Here is a 23,299-nt window from a genome sequence, read left to right as displayed (position 1 = left end):
TTCTAAAATGCCTCAGATAAATCATTTTAATGACAGTGTTTTATTTCTAAAATTCCTCAGGTAAATCATTTTAATGACAGTGTTTTATTTCGAAAATGCCTCAGGTAAATCATTTTAATGACTGTTTTATTTCTAAAATTCCTCAGGTAAATCATTTTAATGACAGTGTTTTATTTCTAAAATGCCTCAGGTAAATCATTTTAATGACAGTGTTTTCTTTGTAAAATTCCTCAGGTAAATCATTTTCATTACAGTGTTTTATTTCTAAAATGCCTCAGATAAATAATTTTAATGACATTGTTTTATTTCGAAAATGCCTCAGATAAATCATTTTAATGACAGTGTTTTATTTCTAAAATTCCTCAGGTAAATCATTTTAATGACATTGTTTTATTTCGAAAATGCCTCAGATAAATCATTTTAATGACAGTGTTTTCTTTGTAAAATTCCTCAGGTAAATAATTTTCATTGCAGTGTTTTATTTCTAAAATGCCTCAGATAAATCATTTTAATGACATTGTTTTATTTCGAAAATGCCTCAGATAAATCATTTTAATGACTGTTTTATTTCTAAAATGCTTCAGATAAATCATTTTAATGACAGTGTTTTATTTCTAAAATGCCTCAGGTAAATCATTTTAATGACAGTGTTTTATTTCTAAAATGCCTCAGATAAATCATTTTAATGACTGTTTTATTTCTAAAATGCTTCAGATAAATCATTTTAATGACAGTGTTTTATTTCTAAAATGCCTCAGGTAAATCATTTTAATGACTGTTTTATTTCTAAAATGCCTCAGATAAATCATTTTAATGACTGTTTTATTTCTAAAATGCCTCAGGTCAATCATTTTAATGACAGTGTTTAATTTCCAAAATGCCTCAGGTAAATCATTTTAATGACAGTGTTTTATTTCTAAAATTCCTCAGGTGAATCATTTTCATGTCAGTGTTTTATTACTAAAATTCCTCAGGTAAATCATTTTCATGTCAGTGTTTTATTTCTAAAATTCCTCAGGTAAATAATTTTCATGTCGGTGTTTTATTTCTAAAATTCCTCAGGTAAATCGTTTTAATGACTGTTTTCTTTCTAAAATTCCTCAGGTAAATCATTTTAATGACAGTGTTTTATTTCTAAAATGCCTCGGGTTAATCATTTTAATGACTTTTATTTCTAAAATTCCTCAGGTAAATAATTTTCATGTCGGTGTTTTATTTCTAAAATGCCTCAGGTAAATAATTTTCATGTCGGTGTTTTATTTCTAAAATTCCTCAGGTAAATCGTTTTAATGACTGTTTTATTTCTAAAATTCCTCAGGTAAATCATTTTTATGACAGTGTTTTATTTCTAAAATGCCTCAGGTAAATCATTTTAATGACAGTGTTTTCTTTGTAAAATTCCTCAGGTAAATCATTTTCATTACAGTGTTTTATTGCTAAAATGCCTCAGATAAATCATTTTAATGACATTGTTTTATTTCGAAAATGCCTCAGGTAAATCGTTTTAATGACTGTTTTCTTTCTAAAATTCCTCAGGTAAATCATTTTAATGACAGTGTTTTATTTCCAAAATGCCTCAGGTAAATCATTTTAATGACAGTGTTTTATTTCTAAAATTCCTCAGGTGAATCATTTTCATGTCAGTGTTTTATTACTAAAATGCCTCAGGTAAATAATTTTCATGTCGGTGTTTTATTTCTAAAATTCCTCAGGTAAATCATTTTAATGACTTTTATTTCTAAAATGCCACAGGTAAATCATTTTAATGACAGTGTTTTATTTCCAAAATGCCTCAGGTAAATAATTTTCATGTCGGTGTTTTATTTCTAAAATTCCTCAGGTAAATCATTTTAATGACTTTTATTTCTAAAATGCCACAGGTAAATCATTTTAATGACAGTGTTTTATTTCCAAAATGCCTCAGGTAAATCATTTTAATGACAGTGTTTTATTTCTAAAATTCCTCAGGTGAATCATTTTCATGTCAGTGTTTTATTACTAAAATTCCTCAGGTAAATCATTTTCATGTCGGTGTTTTATTTCTAAAATTCCTCAGGTAAATCGTTTTAATGACTGTTTTCTTTCTAAAATTCCTCAGGTAAATCATTTTAATGACAGTGTTTTATTTCTAAAATGCCTCGGGTTAATCATTTTAATGACTGTTTTATTTCTAAAATTCCTCAGGTAAATCATTTTCATGTCGGTGTTTTATTTCTAAAATGCCTCAGGTAAATAATTTTCATGTCGGTGTTTTATTTCTAAAATTCCTCAGGTAAATCGTTTTAATGACTGTTTTCTTTCTAAAATGCCTCAGGTAAATCATTTTAATGACAGTGTTTTATTTCTAAAATGCCTCAGATAAATCATTTTAATGACTGTTTTATTTCTAAAATGCCTCAGATAAATCATTTTAATGACAGTGTTTTCTTTCTAAAATTCCTCAGGTAAATCATTTTAATGTCAGTGTTTTATTTCTAAAATTCCTCAGGTAAATCATTTTCATGTCAGTGTTTTATTTCTAAAATGCCTCAGGTAAATAATTTTCATGTCAGTGTTTTATTTCTAAAATGCCTCAGATAAATCATTTTAATGACTGTTTTATTTCTAAAATTCCTCAGGTAAATCATTTTCATGTCAGTGTTTTATTTCTAAAATTCCTCAGGTAAGTAATTTTAATGTCAGTGTTTTATTTCTAAAATGCCTCGGGTTAATCATTTTAATGACTTTTATTTCTAAAATTCCTCAGGTAAATAATTTTCATGTCGGTGTTTTATTTCTAAAATGCCTCAGGTAAATAATTTTCATGTCGGTGTTTTATTTCTAAAATTCCTCAGGTAAATCGTTTTAATGACTGTTTTATTTCTAAAATTCCTCAGGTAAATCATTTTTATGACAGTGTTTTATTTCTAAAATGCCTCAGGTAAATCATTTTAATGACAGTGTTTTCTTTGTAAAATTCCTCAGGTAAATCATTTTCATTACAGTGTTTTATTGCTAAAATGCCTCAGATAAATCATTTTAATGACATTGTTTTATTTCGAAAATGCCTCAGATAAATCATTTTAATGACAGTGTTTTATTTCTAAAATTCCTCAGGTAAATCATTTTAATGACATTGTTTTATTTCTAAAATGCCTGAGATAAATCATTTTAATGACATTGTTTTATTTCAAAAATGCCTCAGATAAATCATTTTAATGACTGTTTTATTTCTAAAATGCCTCAGATAAATCATTTTAATGACTGTTTTATTTCTAAAATGCCTCAGATAAATCATTTTAATGACAGTGTTTTATTTCTAAAATGCCTCAGGTAAATCATTTTAATGACAGTGTTTTATTTCTAAAATTCCTCAGGTAAATCATTTTAATGACAGTTTCATTTCTAAAATTCTTTAGGTAAATCATTTTAATGACTGTTTTATTTCTAAAATGCCTCAGATAAATCATTTTAATGACTGTTTTATTTCTAAAATGCCTCAGATAAATCATTTTAATGAGAGTGTTTTATTTCTAAAATGCCTCAGATAAATCATTTTAATGACTGTTTTATTTCTAAAATGCCTCAGGTCAATCATTTTAATGACTTTTATTTCTAAAATGCCACAGGTAAATCATTTTAATGACAGTGTTTTATTTCCAAAATGCCTCAGGTAAATCATTTTAATGACAGTGTTTTATTTCTAAAATTCCTCAGGTGAATCATTTTCATGTCAGTGTTTTATTACTAAAATTCCTCAGGTAAATCATTTTCATGTCGGTGTTTTATTTCTAAAATTCCTCAGGTAAATCGTTTTAATGACTGTTTTCTTTCTAAAATTCCTCAGGTAAATCATTTTAATGACAGTGTTTTATTTCTAAAATGCCTCGGGTTAATCATTTTAATGACTGTTTTATTTCTAAAATTCCTCAGGTAAATCATTTTCATGTCGGTGTTTTATTTCTAAAATGCCTCAGGTAAATAATTTTCATGTCGGTGTTTTATTTCTAAAATTCCTCAGGTAAATCGTTTTAATGACTGTTTTCTTTCTAAAATGCCTCAGGTAAATCATTTTAATGACTGTTTTATTTCTAAAATGCCTCAGATAAATCATTTTAATGACTGTTTTATTTCTAAAATGCCTCAGATAAATCATTTTAATGACAGTGTTTTCTTTCTAAAATTCCTCAGGTAAATCATTTTAATGTCAGTGTTTTATTTCTAAAATTCCTCAGGTAAATCATTTTCATGTCAGTGTTTTATTTCTAAAATGCCTCAGGTAAATAATTTTCATGTCAGTGTTTTATTTCTAAAATGCCTCAGGTAAATCGTTTTAATGACTGTTTTATTTCTAAAATTCCTCAGGTAAATCATTTTAATGACAGTGTTTTATTTCTAAAATTCCTCGGGTTAATCATTTATAATGACAGTGTTTTATTTCTAAAATTCCCCAGGTAAATCATTTTATGACAGTGTTTTCTTTCTAAAATTCCTCAGATAAATCATTTCAATGACAGTGTTTTCTTTCTGAAATGCCTCAGATAAATCATTTTAATGAACGTCTTCTTTCTAAAATTCCTCAGGTAAATCATTTTCATGTCAGTGTTTTATTTCTAAAATTCCTCAGGTAAGTAATTTTAATGTCAGTGTTTTCTTTCTAAAATTCCTCAGGTAAATCGTTTTAATGACTGTTTTATTTCTAAAATTCCTCAGGTAAATCATTTTAATGACAGTGTTTTATTTCTAAAATGCCTCAGATAAATCATTTTAATGACAGTGTTTTATTTCTAAAATTCCTCAGGTAAATCATTTTAAATGACAGTGTTTTATTTCTAAAATTCCTCAGGTAAATCATTTTAATGACAGTGTTTTATTTCGAAAATGCCTCAGGTAAATCATTTTAATGACAGTGTTTTATTTCTAAAATGCCTCAGGTAAATCATTTTAATGACAGTGTTTTCTTTGTAAAATTCCTCAGGTAAATCATTTTCATTACAGTGTTTTATTTCTAAAATGCCTCAGATAAATCATTTTAATGACATTGTTTTATTTCGAAAATGCCTCAGATAAATCATTTTAATGACAGTGTTTTATTTCTAAAATTCCTCAGGTAAATCATTTTAATGACATTGTTTTATTTCGAAAATGCCTCAGATAAATCATTTTAATGACTGTTTTATTTCTAAAATGCTTCAGATAAATCATTTTAATGACAGTGTTTTATTTCTAAAATGCCTCAGGTAAATCATTTTAATGACAGTGTTTTATTTCTAAAATGCCTCAGATAAATCATTTTAATGACAGTGTTTTATTTCTAAAATGCCACAGGAAAATCATTTTAATGACAGTTTCATTTCTAAAATTCTTTAGGTAAATCATTTTAATGACTGTTTTATTTCTAAAATGCCTCAGATAAATCATTTTAATGACTGTTTTATTTCTAAAATGCCTCAGGTCAATCATTTTAATGACAGTGTTTAATTTCCAAAATGCCTCAGGTAAATCATTTTAATGACAGTGTTTTATTTCTAAAATTCCTCAGGTGAATCATTTTCATGTCAGTGTTTTATTACTAAAATTCCTCAGGTAAATCATTTTCATGTCAGTGTTTTATTTCTAAAATGCCTCAGGTAAATAATTTTCATGTCGGTGTTTTATTTCTAAAATTCCTCAGGTAAATCGTTTTAATGACTGTTTTCTTTCTAAAATTCCTCAGGTAAATCATTTTAATGACAGTGTTTTATTTCTAAAATGCCTCGGGTTAATCATTTTAATGACTGTTTTGTTTCTAAAATTCCTCAGGTAAATCATTTTCATGTCGGTGTTTTATTTCTAAAATGCCTCAGGTAAATAATTTTCATGTCGGTGTTTTATTTCTAAAATTCCTCAGGTAAATCGTTTTAATGACTGTTTTCTTTCTAAAATGCCTCAGGTAAATCATTTTAATGACAGTGTTTTATTTCTAAAATTCCTCAGGTAAATCATTTTTATGACAGTGTTTTATTTCGAAAATGCCTCAGGTAAATCATTTTAATGACAGTGTTTTATTTCTAAAATGCCTCAGGTAAATCATTTTAATGACAGTGTTTTCTTTGTAAAATTCCTCAGGTAAATCATTTTCATTACAGTGTTTTATTTCTAAAATGCCTCAGATAAATCATTTTAATGACATTGTTTTATTTCAAAAATGCCTCAGATAAATCATTTTAATGACAGTGTTTTATTTCTAAAATTCCTCAGGTAAATCATTTTAATGACATTGTTTTATTTCTAAAATGCCTCAGATAAATCATTTTAATGACTGTTTTATTTCTAAAATGCCTCAGATAAATCATTTTAATGACTGTTTTATTTCTAAAATGCCTCAGATAAATCATTTTAATGACAGTGTTTTATTTCTAAAATACCTCAGGTAAATCATTTTAATGACAGTGTTTTATTTCTAAAATGCCTCAGGTAAATCATTTTAATGACAGTGTTTTATTTCTAAAATGCCTCAGATAAATCATTTTAATGAGAGTGTTTTATTTCTAAAATGCCACAGGAAAATCATTTTAATGACAGTTTCATTTCTAAAATTCTTTAGGTAAATCATTTTAATGACTGTTTTATTTCTAAAATGCCTCAGGTCAATCATTTTAATGACTTTTATTTCTAAAATGCCACAGGTAAATCATTTTAATGACAGTGTTTTATTTCCAAAATGCCTCAGGTAAATCATTTTAATGACAGTGTTTTATTTCTAAAATTCCTCAGGTGAATCATTTTCATGTCAGTGTTTTATTACTAAAATTCCTCAGGTAAATCATTTTCATGTCGGTGTTTTATTTCTAAAATTCCTCAGGTAAATCGTTTTAATGACTGTTTTCTTTCTAAAATTCCTCAGGTAAATCATTTTAATGACAGTGTTTTATTTCTAAAATGCCTCGGGTTAATCATTTTAATGACTGTTTTATTTCTAAAATTCCTCAGGTAAATCATTTTCATGTCGGTGTTTTATTTCTAAAATGCCTCAGGTAAATAATTTTCATGTCGGTGTTTTATTTCTAAAATTCCTCAGGTAAATCGTTTTAATGACTGTTTTCTTTCTAAAATGCCTCAGGTAAATCATTTTAATGACAGTGTTTTATTTCTAAAATGCCTCAGGTAAATCATTTTAATGACAGTGTTTTCTTTGTAAAATTCCTCAGGTAAATCATTTTCATTACAGTGTTTTATTTCTAAAATGCCTCAGATAAATCATTTTAATGACATTGTTTTATTTCGAAAATGCCTCAGATAAATCATTTTAATGACAGTGTTTTATTTCTAAAATTCCTCAGGTAAATCATTTTAATGACATTGTTTTATTTCTAAAATGCCTCAGATAAATCATTTTAATGACTGTTTTATTTCTAAAATGCCTCAGATAAATCATTTTAATGACTGTTTTATTTCTAAAATGCCTCAGATAAATCATTTTAATGACTGTTTTATTTCTAAAATGCCTCAGATAAATCATTTTAATGACAGTGTTTTATTTCTAAAATGCCTCAGGTAAATCATTTTAATGAGAGTGTTTTATTTCTAAAATGCCACAGGAAAATCATTTTAATGACAGTTTCATTTCTAAAATTCTTTAGGTAAATCATTTTAATGACTGTTTTATTTCTAAAATGCCTCAGATAAATCATTTTAATGACTGTTTTATTTCTAAAATGCCTCAGGTCAATCATTTTAATGACTTTTATTTCTAAAATGCCACAGGTAAATCATTTTAATGACAGTGTTTTATTTCCAAAATGCCTCAGGTAAATCATTTTAATGACAGTGTTTTCTTTCTAAAATTCCTCAGGTAAATCATTTTAATGTCAGTGTTTTATTTCTAAAATTCCTCAGGTGAATCATTTTCATGTCAGTGTTTTATTACTAAAATTCCTCAGGTAAATCATTTTCATGTCAGTGTTTTATTTCTAAAATGCCTCAGGTAAATAATTTTCATGTCGGTGTTTTATTTCTAAAATTCCTCAGGTAAATCGTTTTAATGACTGTTTTCTTTCTAAAATTCCTCAGGTAAATCATTTTAATGACAGTGTTTTATTTCTAAAATGCCTCGGGTTAATCATTTTAATGACTGTTTTATTTCTAAAATTCCTCATGTAAATCATTTTCATGTCGGTGTTTTATTTCTAAAATTCCTCAGGTAAATCGTTTTAATGACAGTGTTTTATTTCTAAAATGCCTCAGGTAAATCATTTTAATGACAGTGTTTTCTTTGTAAAATTCCTCAGGTAAATCATTTTCATTACAGTGTTTTATTTCTAAAATGCCTCAGATAAATCATTTTAATGACATTGTTTTATTTCGAAAATGCCTCAGATAAATCATTTTAATGACAGTGTTTTATTTCTAAAATTCCTCAGGTAAATCATTTTAATGACATTGTTTTATTTCTAAAATGCCTGAGATAAATCATTTTAATGACATTGTTTTATTTCAAAAATGCCTCAGATAAATCATTTTAATGACTGTTTTATTTCTAAAATGCCTCAGATAAATCATTTTAATGACTGTTTTATTTCTAAAATGCCTCAGGTAAATCATTTTAATGACAGTGTTTTATTTCTAAAATGCCTCAGATAAATCATTTTAATGAGAGTGTTTTATTTCTAAAATGCCACAGGAAAATCATTTTAATGACTGTTTTATTTCTAAAATGCCTCAGGTCAATCATTTTAATGACAGTGTTTTATTTCTAAAATGCCTCAGATAAATCATTTTAATGAGAGTGTTTTATTTCTAAAATGCCACAGGAAAATCATTTTAATGACTGTTTTATTTCTAAAATGCCTCAGGTCAATCATTTTAATGACTTTTATTTCTAAAATGCCACAGGTCAATCATTTTAATGACAGTGTTTTATTTCCAAAATGCCTCAGGTAAATCATTTTAATGACAGTGTTTTCTTTCTAAAATTCCTCAGGTAAATCATTTTAATGTCAGTGTTTTATTTCTAAAATTCCTCAGGTAAATCATTTTAATGTCAGTGTTTTATTTCTAAAATGCCTCAGGTAAATCATTTTAATGACAGTGTTTTATTTCTAAAATGCCTCAGGTAAATCATTTTAATGACAGTGTTTTATTTCTAAAATTCCTCAGGTAAATCATTTTTATCACAGTGTTTTCTTTCTAAAATGCCTCAGGTAAATCATTTTAATGACAGTGTTTTCTTTCTAAAATGCCTCAGGTAAATCATTTTAATGACTGTTCATTGAAAACATTTACCATATCAAGATATATTTAATTTCACCTGTGACATGTCGCAGATCTGTCCACAAGGATCTCCGCATTGCTGTTGTTGTTGTTGGAATTCTTGCTGGGGGTCGAATTTTGAGATGCACTCCCATTGGTCAGACAACTGCCAGACCACACCCACTTTGGTCACTTGACTCCACCCACCATGGCACCCAGAGAAACGATATGGCCACCATCTTGGTTTCCTGGTGAGCCTAACACATTAGACTTGTTGGACTCTGCTGACTGTACACTGCCCAATTTTTTTTTTTTTTTTTTTTTTTTGCGTCACAGGTTGTGACCACAGTGTGGTCATTTCTCCCTTTGTTTCTGAGTAAACCCTCTCTGGAGTACAAGTACAGAGCATGGAATGATGTGACGGGAGTTTAAAAGGTCCTCCAATAGGTCTGTCCTTATTTTATTTTTTTTCGGAAATTTCAAGGGGCTAACCCAAATTTAGGTTGATATATATAAAAAAAATATGAACCCAAAAAAAATTTGGCTTGGAGTTGCTACCAGCTGTCAAAAATTGAAAAAATGTGTATTTTAATGTTTTTTTTTGTATTTCTATGTCAGATATTTTTCATGAAATTTTTGCGCGATTACTGGTTGGTTCGAACGTGAATAACATGAAAAAAATGTTTTTCATCCCCAAAAATTGTTACATATGTCCTGAAACGTGACTCCAAAATGGGAAAATTTTCCATTTCCAACATGAAATTATGTCTTTTGTTCTTGAACTGACACGGCTTGTTGTACGTTTGAGGTATTTATTGTTTAAGGCCCGGTTACACCTTGACGTTTTAGCCAGCGATGGCAACGTATTAAAATGCATCTAAAACGCTGGCTTACGTTGAATTCTTGATGTTTTTTTTAAAGATTCGGATGTATTCATAGCGACTTGGTCTTATGTATAACGCATTGGTAACGGACACAGAACGTTTTGTTGTGTTATAGATAACTTATACCAACGAATGCTGAACCTGTTGTCGGCCTACACAACCGATGCCCAACGATAGTCTAACTTAGGCATAGCGCGTTGCACGCATCGCCGACAATGTCGTGACATAGCCTATTAAAAGGCTGACGCAAAACGATTCGAATCATAACTGCCGTAGAAATGGAAGTGTCAACATCGCGGTCACACCTTGGCGATCTTGCCAGCGTATGCCGACCTAAGAAAAATGTGTCTAAAACGTTGGGGCACGTCAAATACGGTATGAGTAAGTTTGGTATACGTGAGTACAACGCTAAAGTACGCTATCATATGTCGTAGTAAGTAGAGTAAGTCAAGAAATTTTAAACATGTTCAAAATTTTACGACGTACTCGGCGTGTGACACACGTTCCGCATGCGATGGGGATAAGTTTTACACAGGATATGTGGATGCTTACACACATCCACAAAGGCTACTTATAAGCTACTCATAAGTCGAAACACGTCGCGGTAATGTCTTTTTTACGCGAAACTTATTTCTAACTTATGTTTGACGTGCTTTGAACCAATTCCTTACGTAGTCCCAACACACATCGACGTATATAGACGTATTCCAATGACGTCTTCCGGTCGACAAAAAAAAAATTAACGTGTTTCTAGCTTACAACTGCCATATAAAGACGTGTTCCCAGCGGTTTTGGGAATTGGTATATAAAAATGCTGCTCATAAAAGAGGAACCCAACAGAGTTTTCGAGTCCTTTTTTGAGTCGATGTCCATGTCAGCAGTAACAGTATCAGTAACAGTATCAGTATTAGTATTAGTAGTAGTTTGTTCATGTTGACAGTAGTAGGTGAGTGTGAGGGGGAGGGTGTGGGTTATGATGGATCGTCCTTGCGTTTAACGATTTAAATGATAAACTCAACGATTTAAATGGCTGCATCTCCACTATTGAAAGTAGACACTTGCGCTCAACAATTGGATTTTTTTTACACTCAACGACTTTTAAACGGTACCACTCAGCTATTTTCATTGTTTACAATGAACGATTTAAATTGCTGTCACTCGCCTTTGTTTTTTGACGCTGGCACTCGGAAATTTTAATCGTTTCGATTGAACGTGCTAAATCGCTCAAACCCCGCTATTGAAAGTAGACGCTTGCGCTCAACAATTGGATTTTTGTTACACTCGACGACTTTTAAACGGTACCACTCAACTATTTTCATTGTTTACAATGAACGATTTAAATTGCTGTCACTCGCCTTTGTTTTTTGATGCTGGGGTTTGGAAATTTGAAGCGTTTCTTCTGAACGTGTTAAAACGCTCAAACTCGACTATTTTAAATAGACGCTGCCGATGGACAATTGGAATCATAGCCAGGCTAGACACCGAAGTGTGAACATCCTCGTCATGCCGAAGAAAAGTTTGAAGAATGCTGCAAATAAGTGTCCTGGCCGTGGCCGTGGACGCTGACGCAAGGACGATCCATTATACCGACGTCTTTCAGCCTATGAGTAACTTAAAAGTAACGTCCGTCGATGTGGGGCAACGATCGCGTAACGTGCCAACAACACGTTAATCATAGGTTAGAAATAAATTTCGGGTACGCTAAACATTACCTCGGCGTGTCTCAACTTATGATTAACTTACAAGTAGCATGTGTTGACGTCTGTCAACGATCGCAGACCGTGCATACAACTTGTGGCCAGCGTAGCGGAACGTGTGAGTCATACGCCGGCATACGTCGTGAAATTTCAAGCATGAAAAAATTTGAGGACAACCAAAAAGTACAACGTTTAAAGCCAACGTACAACGACGTATGGCAGTGTTTTTCAGCGTGCTCTCAATGTTATCAAAACTTACCCATAACGTATTCAACGTGTGCCAGCGTTTTAGGAAAAAAATTCAAAAATTGGCATACGTTGGCTAAAACGTCAAGGTGTGACCGGGCCTTTAGATCTGTTGTATTGTCTGCTCATTCCTCCATTGAATCACTGAGTCCGTCAGTCAGTGACTGACTGAGTGACGTCAATTTCACGTCTGGTATCTGGTCATTCAGGCATTTAGTGAAATTGCCTTTCGTGAACTAATGATAACTATTCTGTCGTTTCAGAATATATCCTGAATTCAGATCGTACCACTGATGGCTTCTAGAGATCGTGACACCCTGTGGCTGATTGGTTCTCAAGAGGGACAACTCAAGGGAAGTAAATTGCCGTCCAAACGAGAGGTTTTGAAAGTGTTCTTTCATCATAACTACAATGAAGGAAAAACTGTTTGTGATAGTACTACAACTGTCGCTGATATGATCCTAGTATTTTGGGATAAGGCAAGAATTCCTTGTAAGTTGAAGAGAAACTTGATACCCGCGATTAAAAAGTTAGTAGATAAATATAAAAATCTGAGGAAAAACAAAGAAAATAAACAAAAGAGGTCCGAAGGACTAAAGAAAAAGAAGATAGATTCAGTGATGATTTGGACAATCTGTTTGTGGCACATGCCAATGCGCTATCTTTCATAAAAATCGAAGAAGATAGACTCTTTTTGTTAGCACAGAGGGAGAAAGGAAGAAGAGGGACAATGGGCACAGTAGACAATGGGCGAGGAAGAACAGCTTGGGGAGGACCCTTTGCCAAGTACATCGACATCTACTACCCCACCAATGACAAAGAGGTCACAAAGTCTGTGGTAAGTCCACAACTCGCCTCAGCCCTCGATAGGGCTAAGATCAGTGATAGCAAGGCCACGTTTGTTCTGACGGAGACTGTCAAACGTCTCAGACATGAAGTAACAGAGTACACAATCAGTCGGTCTTCAATTCGTCGTGACCGGCGCAAACATAGAGAACAGATTGCAGGACAGATAAAAGCAGAGTTCACTGCAGATGTACCTTTGCTAGTGCATTAGGACCAGTGAGACCACTCCTCATTTTCATAAATGCCTAGGTGAGCCAATTAAAAAAGCCAATAATTCACAAGGTTTCGGAAAAGCGATGATAATAGAAAACCTATACGCCAAGAAAACCAAGATGCCAAGGTGAACAACAAATAGCCAAGATGTTGTGCAAAAAGCCAAGGAGTGGTCACACTGATTGGGATGGGAAATTGTTACCGGACATGACTGGAAATGAGAAGGTTGATCGCTTGCCAGTCCTAGTGTCAAGAAAGGGTGTGGACCAATTTCTTGGTGTTCCAAAGATTCCTATGTCGACGGGGGCCATGCAAGCTCAAGCGGTATTTGACATACTCGGTGACTGGGATCTGTGTCCTAAAGTTGCTGGTCTTTGTTTCGACACAACCAGCAGCAACAAGGGAATTCATAACGGGGCATGCGTCTTATTAGAACGCCACTTAGGCAGGAATTTACTTCACTTTGGGTGCCACCACCACATTCATGAGCTCATCCTGGAAGCGGCTTCCGTGGTGTGCCTCAGTCCTTCCACAGGACCAGATATTTCGCCATTCAAAAGGCTTCAAGAGCAATGGTCGTACGTTGAGCAAACAACCTTCAGAGCGGTACAACCTATAGGATATCCTGGAGAATTTAATATTTTAACAAAAGAGGAAATTATTGAATTCGCGAATGACCAATTGAAAGATCATCAGCCCAGAGAGGACTACAGGGAACTTTTAGAGTTATGTATTGTCTTTGTCGGTGGTGAGTCTGAACGAGGCTTTCACTTTCGTCGTCCGGGCGCCCTACATAGAGCCAGATGGATAGCTAAAGCTATCTATTCCCTCAAGCTGTACTTGTTTCGCGGGCAGATCAAGTTGACAAGGAGAGAAGAGAAGGGCCGACTTGATCTGGGCCACTTCTGAGTACAAATCTAAGTCAAAGCATGGTTTACTGCCCCGAATTCCATCTCAGCTAGTGCGAACGACCTGACATTGTTAAAGCGAATGGATAAATATTCCGAAGTGAACGTTGATGCATCTAAGGCAACGGTGAAAAAGTTGCTGGGACAGCTGTGGCATTTATCGGTAGAACTGATACCATTATGTCTATTTATTTGACCAAAATGTGTCAATTGAGACAAAAATTAAAATATCTCTAACTTTAAAAGAACAAGACGATGACGATGATGAAGCACCGAAAAGAGCTGTTGTTCACCAGAAAGATATCATGCGCCGAAAACTGGAAGATTTTGCATCTCCGAGAAGCAGAAGTTTTTTTGATGTACTGCATTTGAACTCTGACTTTCTGCACAAAGACCCGGATCAATAGGAAACTGAAGATAGTTTCGTACAGAGCCGTACTATCGTCAGCAAGCTTAAAGTTGTGTATGACCGTGCAGAGCGTGGTGTAGCCCTGGCAACTGAGTACAACAGTCTTATTACGTACGATGAGGATCAAAAGCAGTAGCTATTACAAGCGGTAACCGATCACCGAAAACGATTCCTGGACTGTAAGAAATCAACTTTGAACAAGTGAACTATAGCTGTTGTTCCGTCTGTTCAAAGACTCTGTCTGCAAACTGCAGAGTTCGAAAAACGCGAAAAATACATAAAATCTTGATTTTTTTTTTTAGACTTTTCATGTTTCACTGAGATAGACTGGAAAAATCTTGCCAAGTTCAACAATATTTTTCTGCAGTATTTCAGATTCTAATGCACCAGAAAACATCATACATTACATGTTAATGTCATTTTGGCATAAGATTTTTTTTTAAAGAAAAATATAAAATGAATTTCTTTTTTTTCAAATTTCGATGGACATTAGGTACATACTGGACCATTAGACCCTCAAAACCGATGCCGTGCGGAGGACCGCGCCGGAACCGTCCTTTGAAATTCGGAGGGGACCGCCGGCTCAAGAGTCGTATACGCTGTCTCGGCCGAAGCCCCACGCGCAACAGTATCGCCGTGCCCAAGGAGGGATTCTGACTTAGAGGCGTTCAGCCATAATCCCTCAGATGGTAGCTTCGCGCTGCTGGTTGCTCAGCCAGACGCACGCGCCAAGTGTCTGAACCCGCGGTTCCTCTCGTACTGAGCGGGGTTGCTGTCCCGGCGACAAAAGCATCAGTAGGGTAAAACTAACCCGTCTCATGACGGTCTAAACCCAGCTCACGTTCCCTGTTAGTGGGTGAACAATCCAACGCTTGGCGAATTCTGCTTCGCAATGATAGGAAGAGCCGACATCGAAGGATCAAAAAGCGACGTCGCTATGGACGCTTGGCCGCCACAAGCCAGTTAGCCCTGTAGTAACTTTTCTGACACCTCTTGCTTAAAACCCCAAAAGTCAAAAGGATCGCGAGGCCACGCTTTCACGGTCTGTATTTGTACTGAAAATCAAGATTGAGCGAGCTTTCGCCCTTCTGCTCTACAGGAGGTTTCCGTCCTCCCTGAGCTTGCCTTAGGACACCTAAAAAAAAAATTTCGGGTTCATGTTTTTTTATATTTTTTTTCTCATAAATATCAACATAAATTCGGGTTAGCCCCTTGGAATTTCCGAAAAAAAATAAAATAAGGACAGCCCTGTCCTCCAAACGATGTACCCATAGTATAGTCCAAACCATACCATATGGAAAAATTTTAAAAAGTTGTCTTGTCATGGATTGTCGTGACGACCCCGTTCGTATAACTTTTTGAACGTCCAAGGTACTGCATGTGTTGGGGTTTTTTTAGATCCTCGTTTAGGATCTCGAAGTCTGACTCACGTTGTTGTTGTTCATCTTCTTCTTGTGGACTTTTTTGTTTCACAGCCTCCAGTTTTCATCGAAACTTCCTTAAACTTGGCGTATATATGTAAAAATACCCTCCGCAGACAGTAACCATCTCCGATTTTGAAAATTCCTCCGAGAAAAAAGTTATGACGTCAAAATATCTCCGCTAATGGAAATCGCCTAAAAAATTATCTCTGAAACTAGGCAAGCTTTTTGAATTCTGTTTGCGGGAATCAAACAGGGCATTAGCGGAGATGAATTACCGCACATATGATGCATCACTATGACGTCATATCAATTTTTATGAGGTCATTCCTATTTTTTTGACATTTTTTTGTTTCACAAACCAGAGTTTTCATCGGATCTTCGTGAAACTTGCCATGTATATACAGAAAGCACACGCGCAGGCAGTAACCATCTCCGATTTTGGAAATTCTTCCTAGAAAAAAAGTTGACGTCATAATATCGCCGCTAATGGGAATCGCCTATACCATTATCTCCGAAACTAGGCAAGCTGTTTGAATTTTGTTTGCGGGAATCAAGCCGGGCATTAGCACAGATAATTGATCGCAAACCTGATACATCACAATGACATCATAATCGTTTTTATGACGTCATCATTAAGAGGACGAGGATCTTAGCTCATATGAGCTTGTTTAATGAACAATTTATTTTTTAGTGAAAATAGTATAGCAACTTTCAACATTTCACAAAAATGTGCAGAAAATATTTATTGAGCTCCTGCTCGCTGCATGTGTTGGGTGAAGTTAGGTGGCAAAACAGTAAATGTCAAAACCTGCAAATTAATTAAATTGGCGACTTGTGTTATGGTACTTCCAACATGTCGAATAATGAAAGACAGTAGACAAATGAGACAGAATATAATTTACATGGACAGATAATCTTGAACGTTGAGGAGAACAACAGCATGTTTAAATGGGAAACCTGTGGACGGTGCCCTTTTGTTGAGGGAGGTAATCACTTTTTGCATCGATAGGAATTGGAGAGAGGGAGAGGTATAAATCCCCTTTTGCAACTGTGTTAATAGGAGTGCTTCCTAAACCTGAAATAAGGCTGACAGGATGGCCGAGAGATATGCAGACTCGTCTCCAAGCTGTCCAACTTGGGTTTGAATCCCGACCCAGCTATAAACTGTCATCCTAATGTTTCACAGGCAGGGTGCTTGGGTACTTAGGGTCCTGAGTTCGAATCCCATTGGATGCTGAATTAACACCAGGTGGGGTAGACAGCCTATCATCTTTTTGAGTACAGTAAAATGAGTACCAGTGTATTGGTATAGGGCACAGCATCCGCGGCACAGCTGCACCCCAACAAAATGATAGCTACCCTGCAGCCAAGCTGCCATATGGAAGAAGAAGAAGAAGAAGAAGACAAGCTGGGTGATTCATCGACATGTGTGCCGTCCCTCCGATGGACAAACAGGCGTCCCATCTGCCAGCATTCTTTGTTGGACATTAAAGATCTCATGGTCTTTTTTTGGTGAAGAGTAGGCGAGCTATCACCGGGACCATGAAGAAATTACAAATTCTTGTCCTAACCATCAGAGGGCACTGCATCAGTGGCACAGCCACACCCCCAGCCAATGATTCTCGCCTGCACCCTTGTGCTGCATACGATTGAAGAAGATCAATCTGAAATGAGTTTGAAAGTCATTGCAAATGAGCTGGTAAATCATCAAAACAGACAATGCAGCTTCACACTCTTTTTCCCAAGAAAGATCTGGTTGGTGCAAGTTATCTGGAGCACTCACTTGGTGGTTGAATCTGTGAGTTATTTGCAACGTTGCTGACGGTGACTTTCATTACTTGGCATGGAAACATTTCACATGGATTTCACATGGTTCATCGGAGCAAAGCAAAGTCCTTGCTAAATGAGAATTCAATGGTCTCCTCCATCCGTACCAATCGAAAGACATGGAGAGCGATTCCATCAACCAAACATATATGGCAACCGGTACCTGCTTCATTCAGTGATGCTTTGCTTCAAAAACGAGTGATGCATTCAGAAAACAATGAAGGAATGCCATCGAAACTTTGCTTTGCCATCAAGTTTACCATTACTCCTGATATCAATATGAATGGCTGCAGTCAACCAATGCCCTGAGCAGCATGATGCATGACAAGGAACTTCAACACAGGAGGCCATTAGGCCCATCAAGTCTGTATAATCCTGCCAATAATCAAGTGTATCTCTCTCCCCACTACTTTTATAATTCATTTTCAAACCTATCTACTGTTTCTGCTGTCACTACCTTTCCAGGGAGATATTCCATGCATTTACTACTCTTTGAGTGAAAGACCCTTGACTTATTACTCTCTCCTCTTCTTTAGTCGTACTGGGGCCCCTGGTCCTGTCGGTCTCCATTCTGCTGAAAATGTATTCTGCACTCATTCTGTCTATACCCTTCATTATCTTAAGCATCTCCATCAGATCTCCTCATAACCACATCCTTCCTAAAGTGAAACGTCCTGTCTCCTCCAGCCACTACTCATAGCTTCATCTAGCCAGGCCCAGACTCAATCTACTTGCTCTCCACACTGGACCTCCTCGATTCTATAGTAACTATGTCCTTCCTCAGATGTGGTGATCAAAACTGCACACATTATTCCAGATGAGGTCCCACTAAATTCCTATAAGCAATTAACACTACCTGTTACCTGGCAGTTTCATGAGTATAAATATTCATCACATTTACAAATGGGATAAAATGATTGATTGGAGGCTAAACCCCTTTGTCTTTGCCTCCTCCAGACCCCCCCTCCTCCCCCCACTCCCTCCGCATCATCTCTGTATGCTATCAATCTTCCACACAAGATCAGTGATCGTTCTTTGCAGTTTTGTATAATTCTTGTCCTATATTCCAAAAGGCATCACCCCATGTACATTTTATTAGAACATAAAAGCCCGTCAACAATGACGGGTTGGAATTATTTTATTCAAAATATTGAGAGACTGGAAGATATGTTGTTTCGTAGCAAGAAGCGTTATTTTAAGACACTACACGTACAAATGCTACCCCTATTTTCTTTAATTCTTGGACATTTCATTTTAATGGTGCGTCCTCATGAGCATGCCAAAGTCTGAAGCCTCTGCCTAGCGTCAGGGGTGCTTTTACCTTCTTTATTTATTAGACATCCTACGGACGTAAATGAACACTAGTTTTACTCTTGCGCGCGTCGCGCATCATGTGCCGTGAATTTCACCTCCCTGTACCTTGTATTTGTTGTTGTTTTTTAAACGCTTCTGTACACCGCCCTTGAGGCCCAGTTGCAAGTCACCGTCTACATTTCTTATAGAAGAAATGTAATTACTCTTTTATGAAAAATGTTTTAAAGTTATTTTTTTATTTTTTTTAGTTTTAAATATAAATCTTTTTATGAAAAATGTTGGAAAGTTTTCTGCCATGTCCTTGGAAAAATATGCCGTCGTGAACACATGGTCATGTTAAAAGATTGGCCTTTAAAAGCATTCTCAAGTCATCCTTATGAAGGAGGACAGACATCACACAAACTCACACTGTGTTTTATATAGGTAGATAATTATAATCTCCATCCTGTTCAATTCACTTCTTCTGATGGGAAACAAACTTTGTGATTCCAGCACAGAAACCTTCCTTCTAAAGTGTCCTGAACACATTGCGTATGGCGGCGATAACCTCTTTGGTGGATGCGAAAGGTCTTTCCCTAAGCTCCCTGGATTCCTTTCCTTTTCCTTTTGAGAAACTATTTGTGGATTTCATGAACATTTTCTTCTGCATCACCGTGACTATAACAAGAGGTTGGATGCCTTGTTTGCTGCCATGTCCTTGTTGGTATATTATATGCCATTAATTTAATTCTTGAGAAAAAGAATTAGTGTGAGGAACTTCATATCTACCAGATATATCAGTAAATCATGAGGCAGTAGACATACAACCTTGGTGATCATCGAGACTTTCGACTTTAAAACATTAAAATTGAGGTGACAGAGCTTTTGGGATGACCCTTGTACGTGCATCTCATTTCAGGTTATTATAAATAATGAGTACATTGTGATTTGTTTATTTTAGGAGTCTGCCTGTGCTTTCCTAAAAGATAATTTTGCTATACCTGTGCCGGACTCAGGCCGAGAAGCGTGGCGAGGCTCTTGCGACTCTCCAGCGATGGGTAGCGATCGCTTGCGAAGGCTGCACCGAGGCCTTGCAGCTGCTCGAATGAGAAGTGCGGCCTCGAGCGGCGAGGAGTTCGTGGCTTCCTTGGGCGGCGCGGCGGCAGATCTGGAGAGGTCATCTGAGCACCTGCACCCAAGTCATTGGGTTAGTGAGTTTGGAATTCGTGACTTTATGTTGAACAGTCAAAAGACATCATGTGCATATCATCATCGATGTACCATACACTTTGCAGTGCATCAATGCTGCTGAGGCATGTCACTAATGGCAAGGATTGTACCGAGTGGTTCACCGTTGCATTCCCAGCAGTCAATGCAGGCAGGAATCTGTGCTTGAGGGTGTCGGCGATACCTCGCCTACTCTTCACGAAAGACACCATGGGATCTCGAACGTTCATCATCGCCCGGTGCTGGTAGACAGCACTGGTCGACGATAGACGATGCCTCATCCTGCATACGAAGCACCAGGGTGGTAGTTTTATCGTGGGGTCGAGATACGAACCTTGGCTGGAGGGCTCCGAGGAAAGTGCACATACTTCCAAGCTATCATGCCAGCTCCATATCCATGTCGGCTCAAGAAAAAAACAAAATGTGATACTCTCAAAGGTGTAACAATAAACTTTGGGATGATTATATTCAAATGGAAGGTTTGCCAAGAATCTGTGCGTGAAGGGCTCGCATGGTCACTTGAGGATTGCATTTTGCCGAACTTGCTGAGCGAATATCAGATTCAACAAAGTTCCATTGAATTCTAAGAGTGAGTACGTACTTCCCACTAGGTGTGTCTGGCTGAACAAGCAATTCGCTGGGTGTTTCGTCATTGCTTTCTAATCAAAAGTACGCGACAAGCACTTGGCCAGAGTACCGGCCCACAATGGCGTACCTTTTCAAAAGCCACTGTGGAATCTTTAACAGCCACAAGAGAGCCTTCGTATTGACCGAACAGGCGGCTTCACATCCTCCTCAAATATGGATCTACTTAAGGTTTCACACAACCATGTGGATTGGTCTGTGGTGGATGCGAAATTTTAAAGTCTGTGACATCAACGTGAAACAAAATAATGAAGGGAGACGTCATGAACAGTTCGAGCAGAAACGTTGCTTACCGACGGTCCCCATAGTCCCTTCCTGGAGGTGCCCCGATTGGCAATGCAGAGTCCAGTGAGGTCCAGGGTACATCACAGGGTACAGAACCCACGGAGGCGGAGACCATGATGACTGTCCGTGTACGGCGGACGCGTCCAACGACCTTGGCTGGCTGCGATGGTCCTTAGCCAAGATGGATTCGATGTAAAACGAGGGTTTGGGGTCTCCGTTTGAAGCAGCACCGTGAAAAGCAGGCTCATGTGAACCTCTGTCCATCGTACTGGTTCACAATCGAAATGCCAGGCATTCTTCCCGATAGCTCCATCCTGTCGACCGACCCTCAAGGATCACTTATCAGGTGATAAGTGGCCCATTAAGTGAAACCCATGGGGGGGCTGGCGTTCATTCCTTTAAGTGACATCGTTCCCATGCAGGTCGAGATCTACTTAGTTGTCATTTAAATGCGTTCCCGAAGGCGTAGAAGGCTGTTGATTTGAAAATCAATTTGTTACCAGTCACGAGCTTCCAGTCGCCCACCTGCGAAAACGTCTTCTGATGATGCCACGCTGATTGAGCGAAAGGGAAGCAATTCCAGAGGATTTAGGGCCATTCAGCGACCTTGGTCCATTTAGTTAATCCTTCCTTGCCTACTCAATGAAAAACCATCTTCAACGTCAATCGAAATCGGATTTCAATGTCAAATTGCGCTTTGAAACATTCACAATACGTTGGACACTTCGCCACCGACATCGTTGGACAAACTTTGTTTAGCTCGTATTGTTATGCGCCTTGGTACCTGCTGGAGAAGTTTCGCATTACATTCACAAGATAAATTCGAAGCCACACGGTCATACCTGAACCCGACCGAGTAAATCAGTGAACGACAATCAAAGTTGAACATCTCAAGGTAAACCAATTAATGGAGGAGCTTGTCGGCTCATGGAGGAGGTTGTAGGCTCATGGAGGAGGTTGTAGGCTTATGGAGGAGGTTGTAGGCTCATGGAGGAGCTTGTAGGCTTATGGAGGAGCTTGTAGGCTTATGGAGGAGGTTGTAGGCTAATGGAGGAGCTTGTCGGCTTATGGAGGAGCTTGTAGGCTTATGGAGGAGCTTGTAGGCTTATGGAGGAGCTTGTAGGCTTATGGAGGAGCTTGTCGGCTTATGGAGGAGGTTGTAGGCTAATGGAGGAGGTTGTAGGCTTATGGAGGAGCTTGTAGGCTTATGGAGGGGCTTGTAGGCTCATGGAGGAGCTTGTAGGCTTATGGAGGAGCTTGTAGGCTTATGGAGGAGCTTGTAGGCTTATGGAGGAGCTTGTAGGCTAATGGAGGAGCTTGTAGGCTTATGGAGGAGCTTGTAGGCTTATGGAGGAGCTTGTCGGCTTATGGAGGAGGTTGTAGGCTAATGGAGGAGGTTGTAGGCTTATGGAGGAGCTTGTAGGCTTATGGAGGGGCTTGTAGGCTTATGGAGGAGCTTGTAGGCTAATGGAGGAGCTTGTAGGCTTATGGAGGAGCTTGTAGGCTAATGGAGGAGGTTGTAGGCTAATGGAGGAGGTTGTAGGCTTATGGAGGAGCTTGTAGGCTTATGGAGGAGCTTGTAGGCTTATGGAGGAGGTTGTAAGCTAATGGAGGAGCTTGTAGGCTTATGGAGGAGCTTGTAGGCTTATGGAGGAGCTTGTAGGCTTATGGAGGAGCTTGTAGGCTTATGGAGGAGCTTGTAGGCTTATGGAGGAGCTTGTAGGCTTATGGAGGAGCTTGTAGGCTTATGGAGGAGCTTGTAGGCTTATGGAGGAGCTTGTAGGCTTATGGAGGAGGTTGTAGGCTAATGGAGGAGCTTGTCGGCTTATGGAGGAGCTTGTAGGCTTATGGAGGAGGTTGTAAGCTAATGGAGGAGCTTGTAGGCTTATGGAGGAGCTTGTAGGCTTATGGAGGAGCTTGTAGGCTTATGGAGGAGGTTGTAGGCTTATGGAGGAGCTTTTTGGCTTATGGAGGAGCTTTTCGGCTTATGGAGGAGCTTTTCGGCTTATGGAGGAGCTTGTCGGCTAATGGAGGAGCTTGTCGGCTAATGGAGGAGCTTGTCGGCTTATGGAGGAGCTTGTAGGCTTATGGAGGAGCTTGTCGGCTAATGGAGGAGCTTGTCGGCTTATGGAGGAGCTTGTCGGCTTATGGAGGAGCTTGTAGGCTATTCCTCCACGAACCTCAT

At 36.8% G+C, this 23,299-nt stretch overlaps 1 protein-coding gene across 1 annotated transcript in view; it reads right to left on the bottom strand.

Moving 5' to 3' along the window:
* The window catches only part of LOC147022900 (brain-specific homeobox protein homolog), a 30,442-nt gene extending 8,579 nt beyond the window's left edge, over positions 1 to 21,863 (bottom strand). Inside the window, exons 1-2 of the mRNA XM_085887858.1 lie at positions 21,123 to 21,863; positions 19,959 to 20,146 (exon numbers count right to left, since the gene is read on the bottom strand). Coding sequence (XP_085743984.1) covers positions 19,959 to 20,146; positions 21,123 to 21,378 — 444 coding nt within the window. The 5' untranslated portion in view covers positions 21,379 to 21,863. The remainder of the gene's footprint in view (positions 1 to 19,958; positions 20,147 to 21,122) is intronic.
* Between the last annotated feature and the right edge of the window lie 1,436 nt (positions 21,864 to 23,299).

This window comes from Eptatretus burgeri, chromosome 7 (genome assembly GCF_056783735.1).
Source record: "Eptatretus burgeri isolate ZD-2024b chromosome 7, Ebu_testis_v1, whole genome shotgun sequence".
Classification (NCBI taxonomy): Eukaryota; Metazoa; Chordata; class Myxini; order Myxiniformes; family Myxinidae; genus Eptatretus; species Eptatretus burgeri.
Note: the sequence above shows the minus strand (reverse complement) of the source record. Positions and strands in the feature narration are given on the sequence as shown.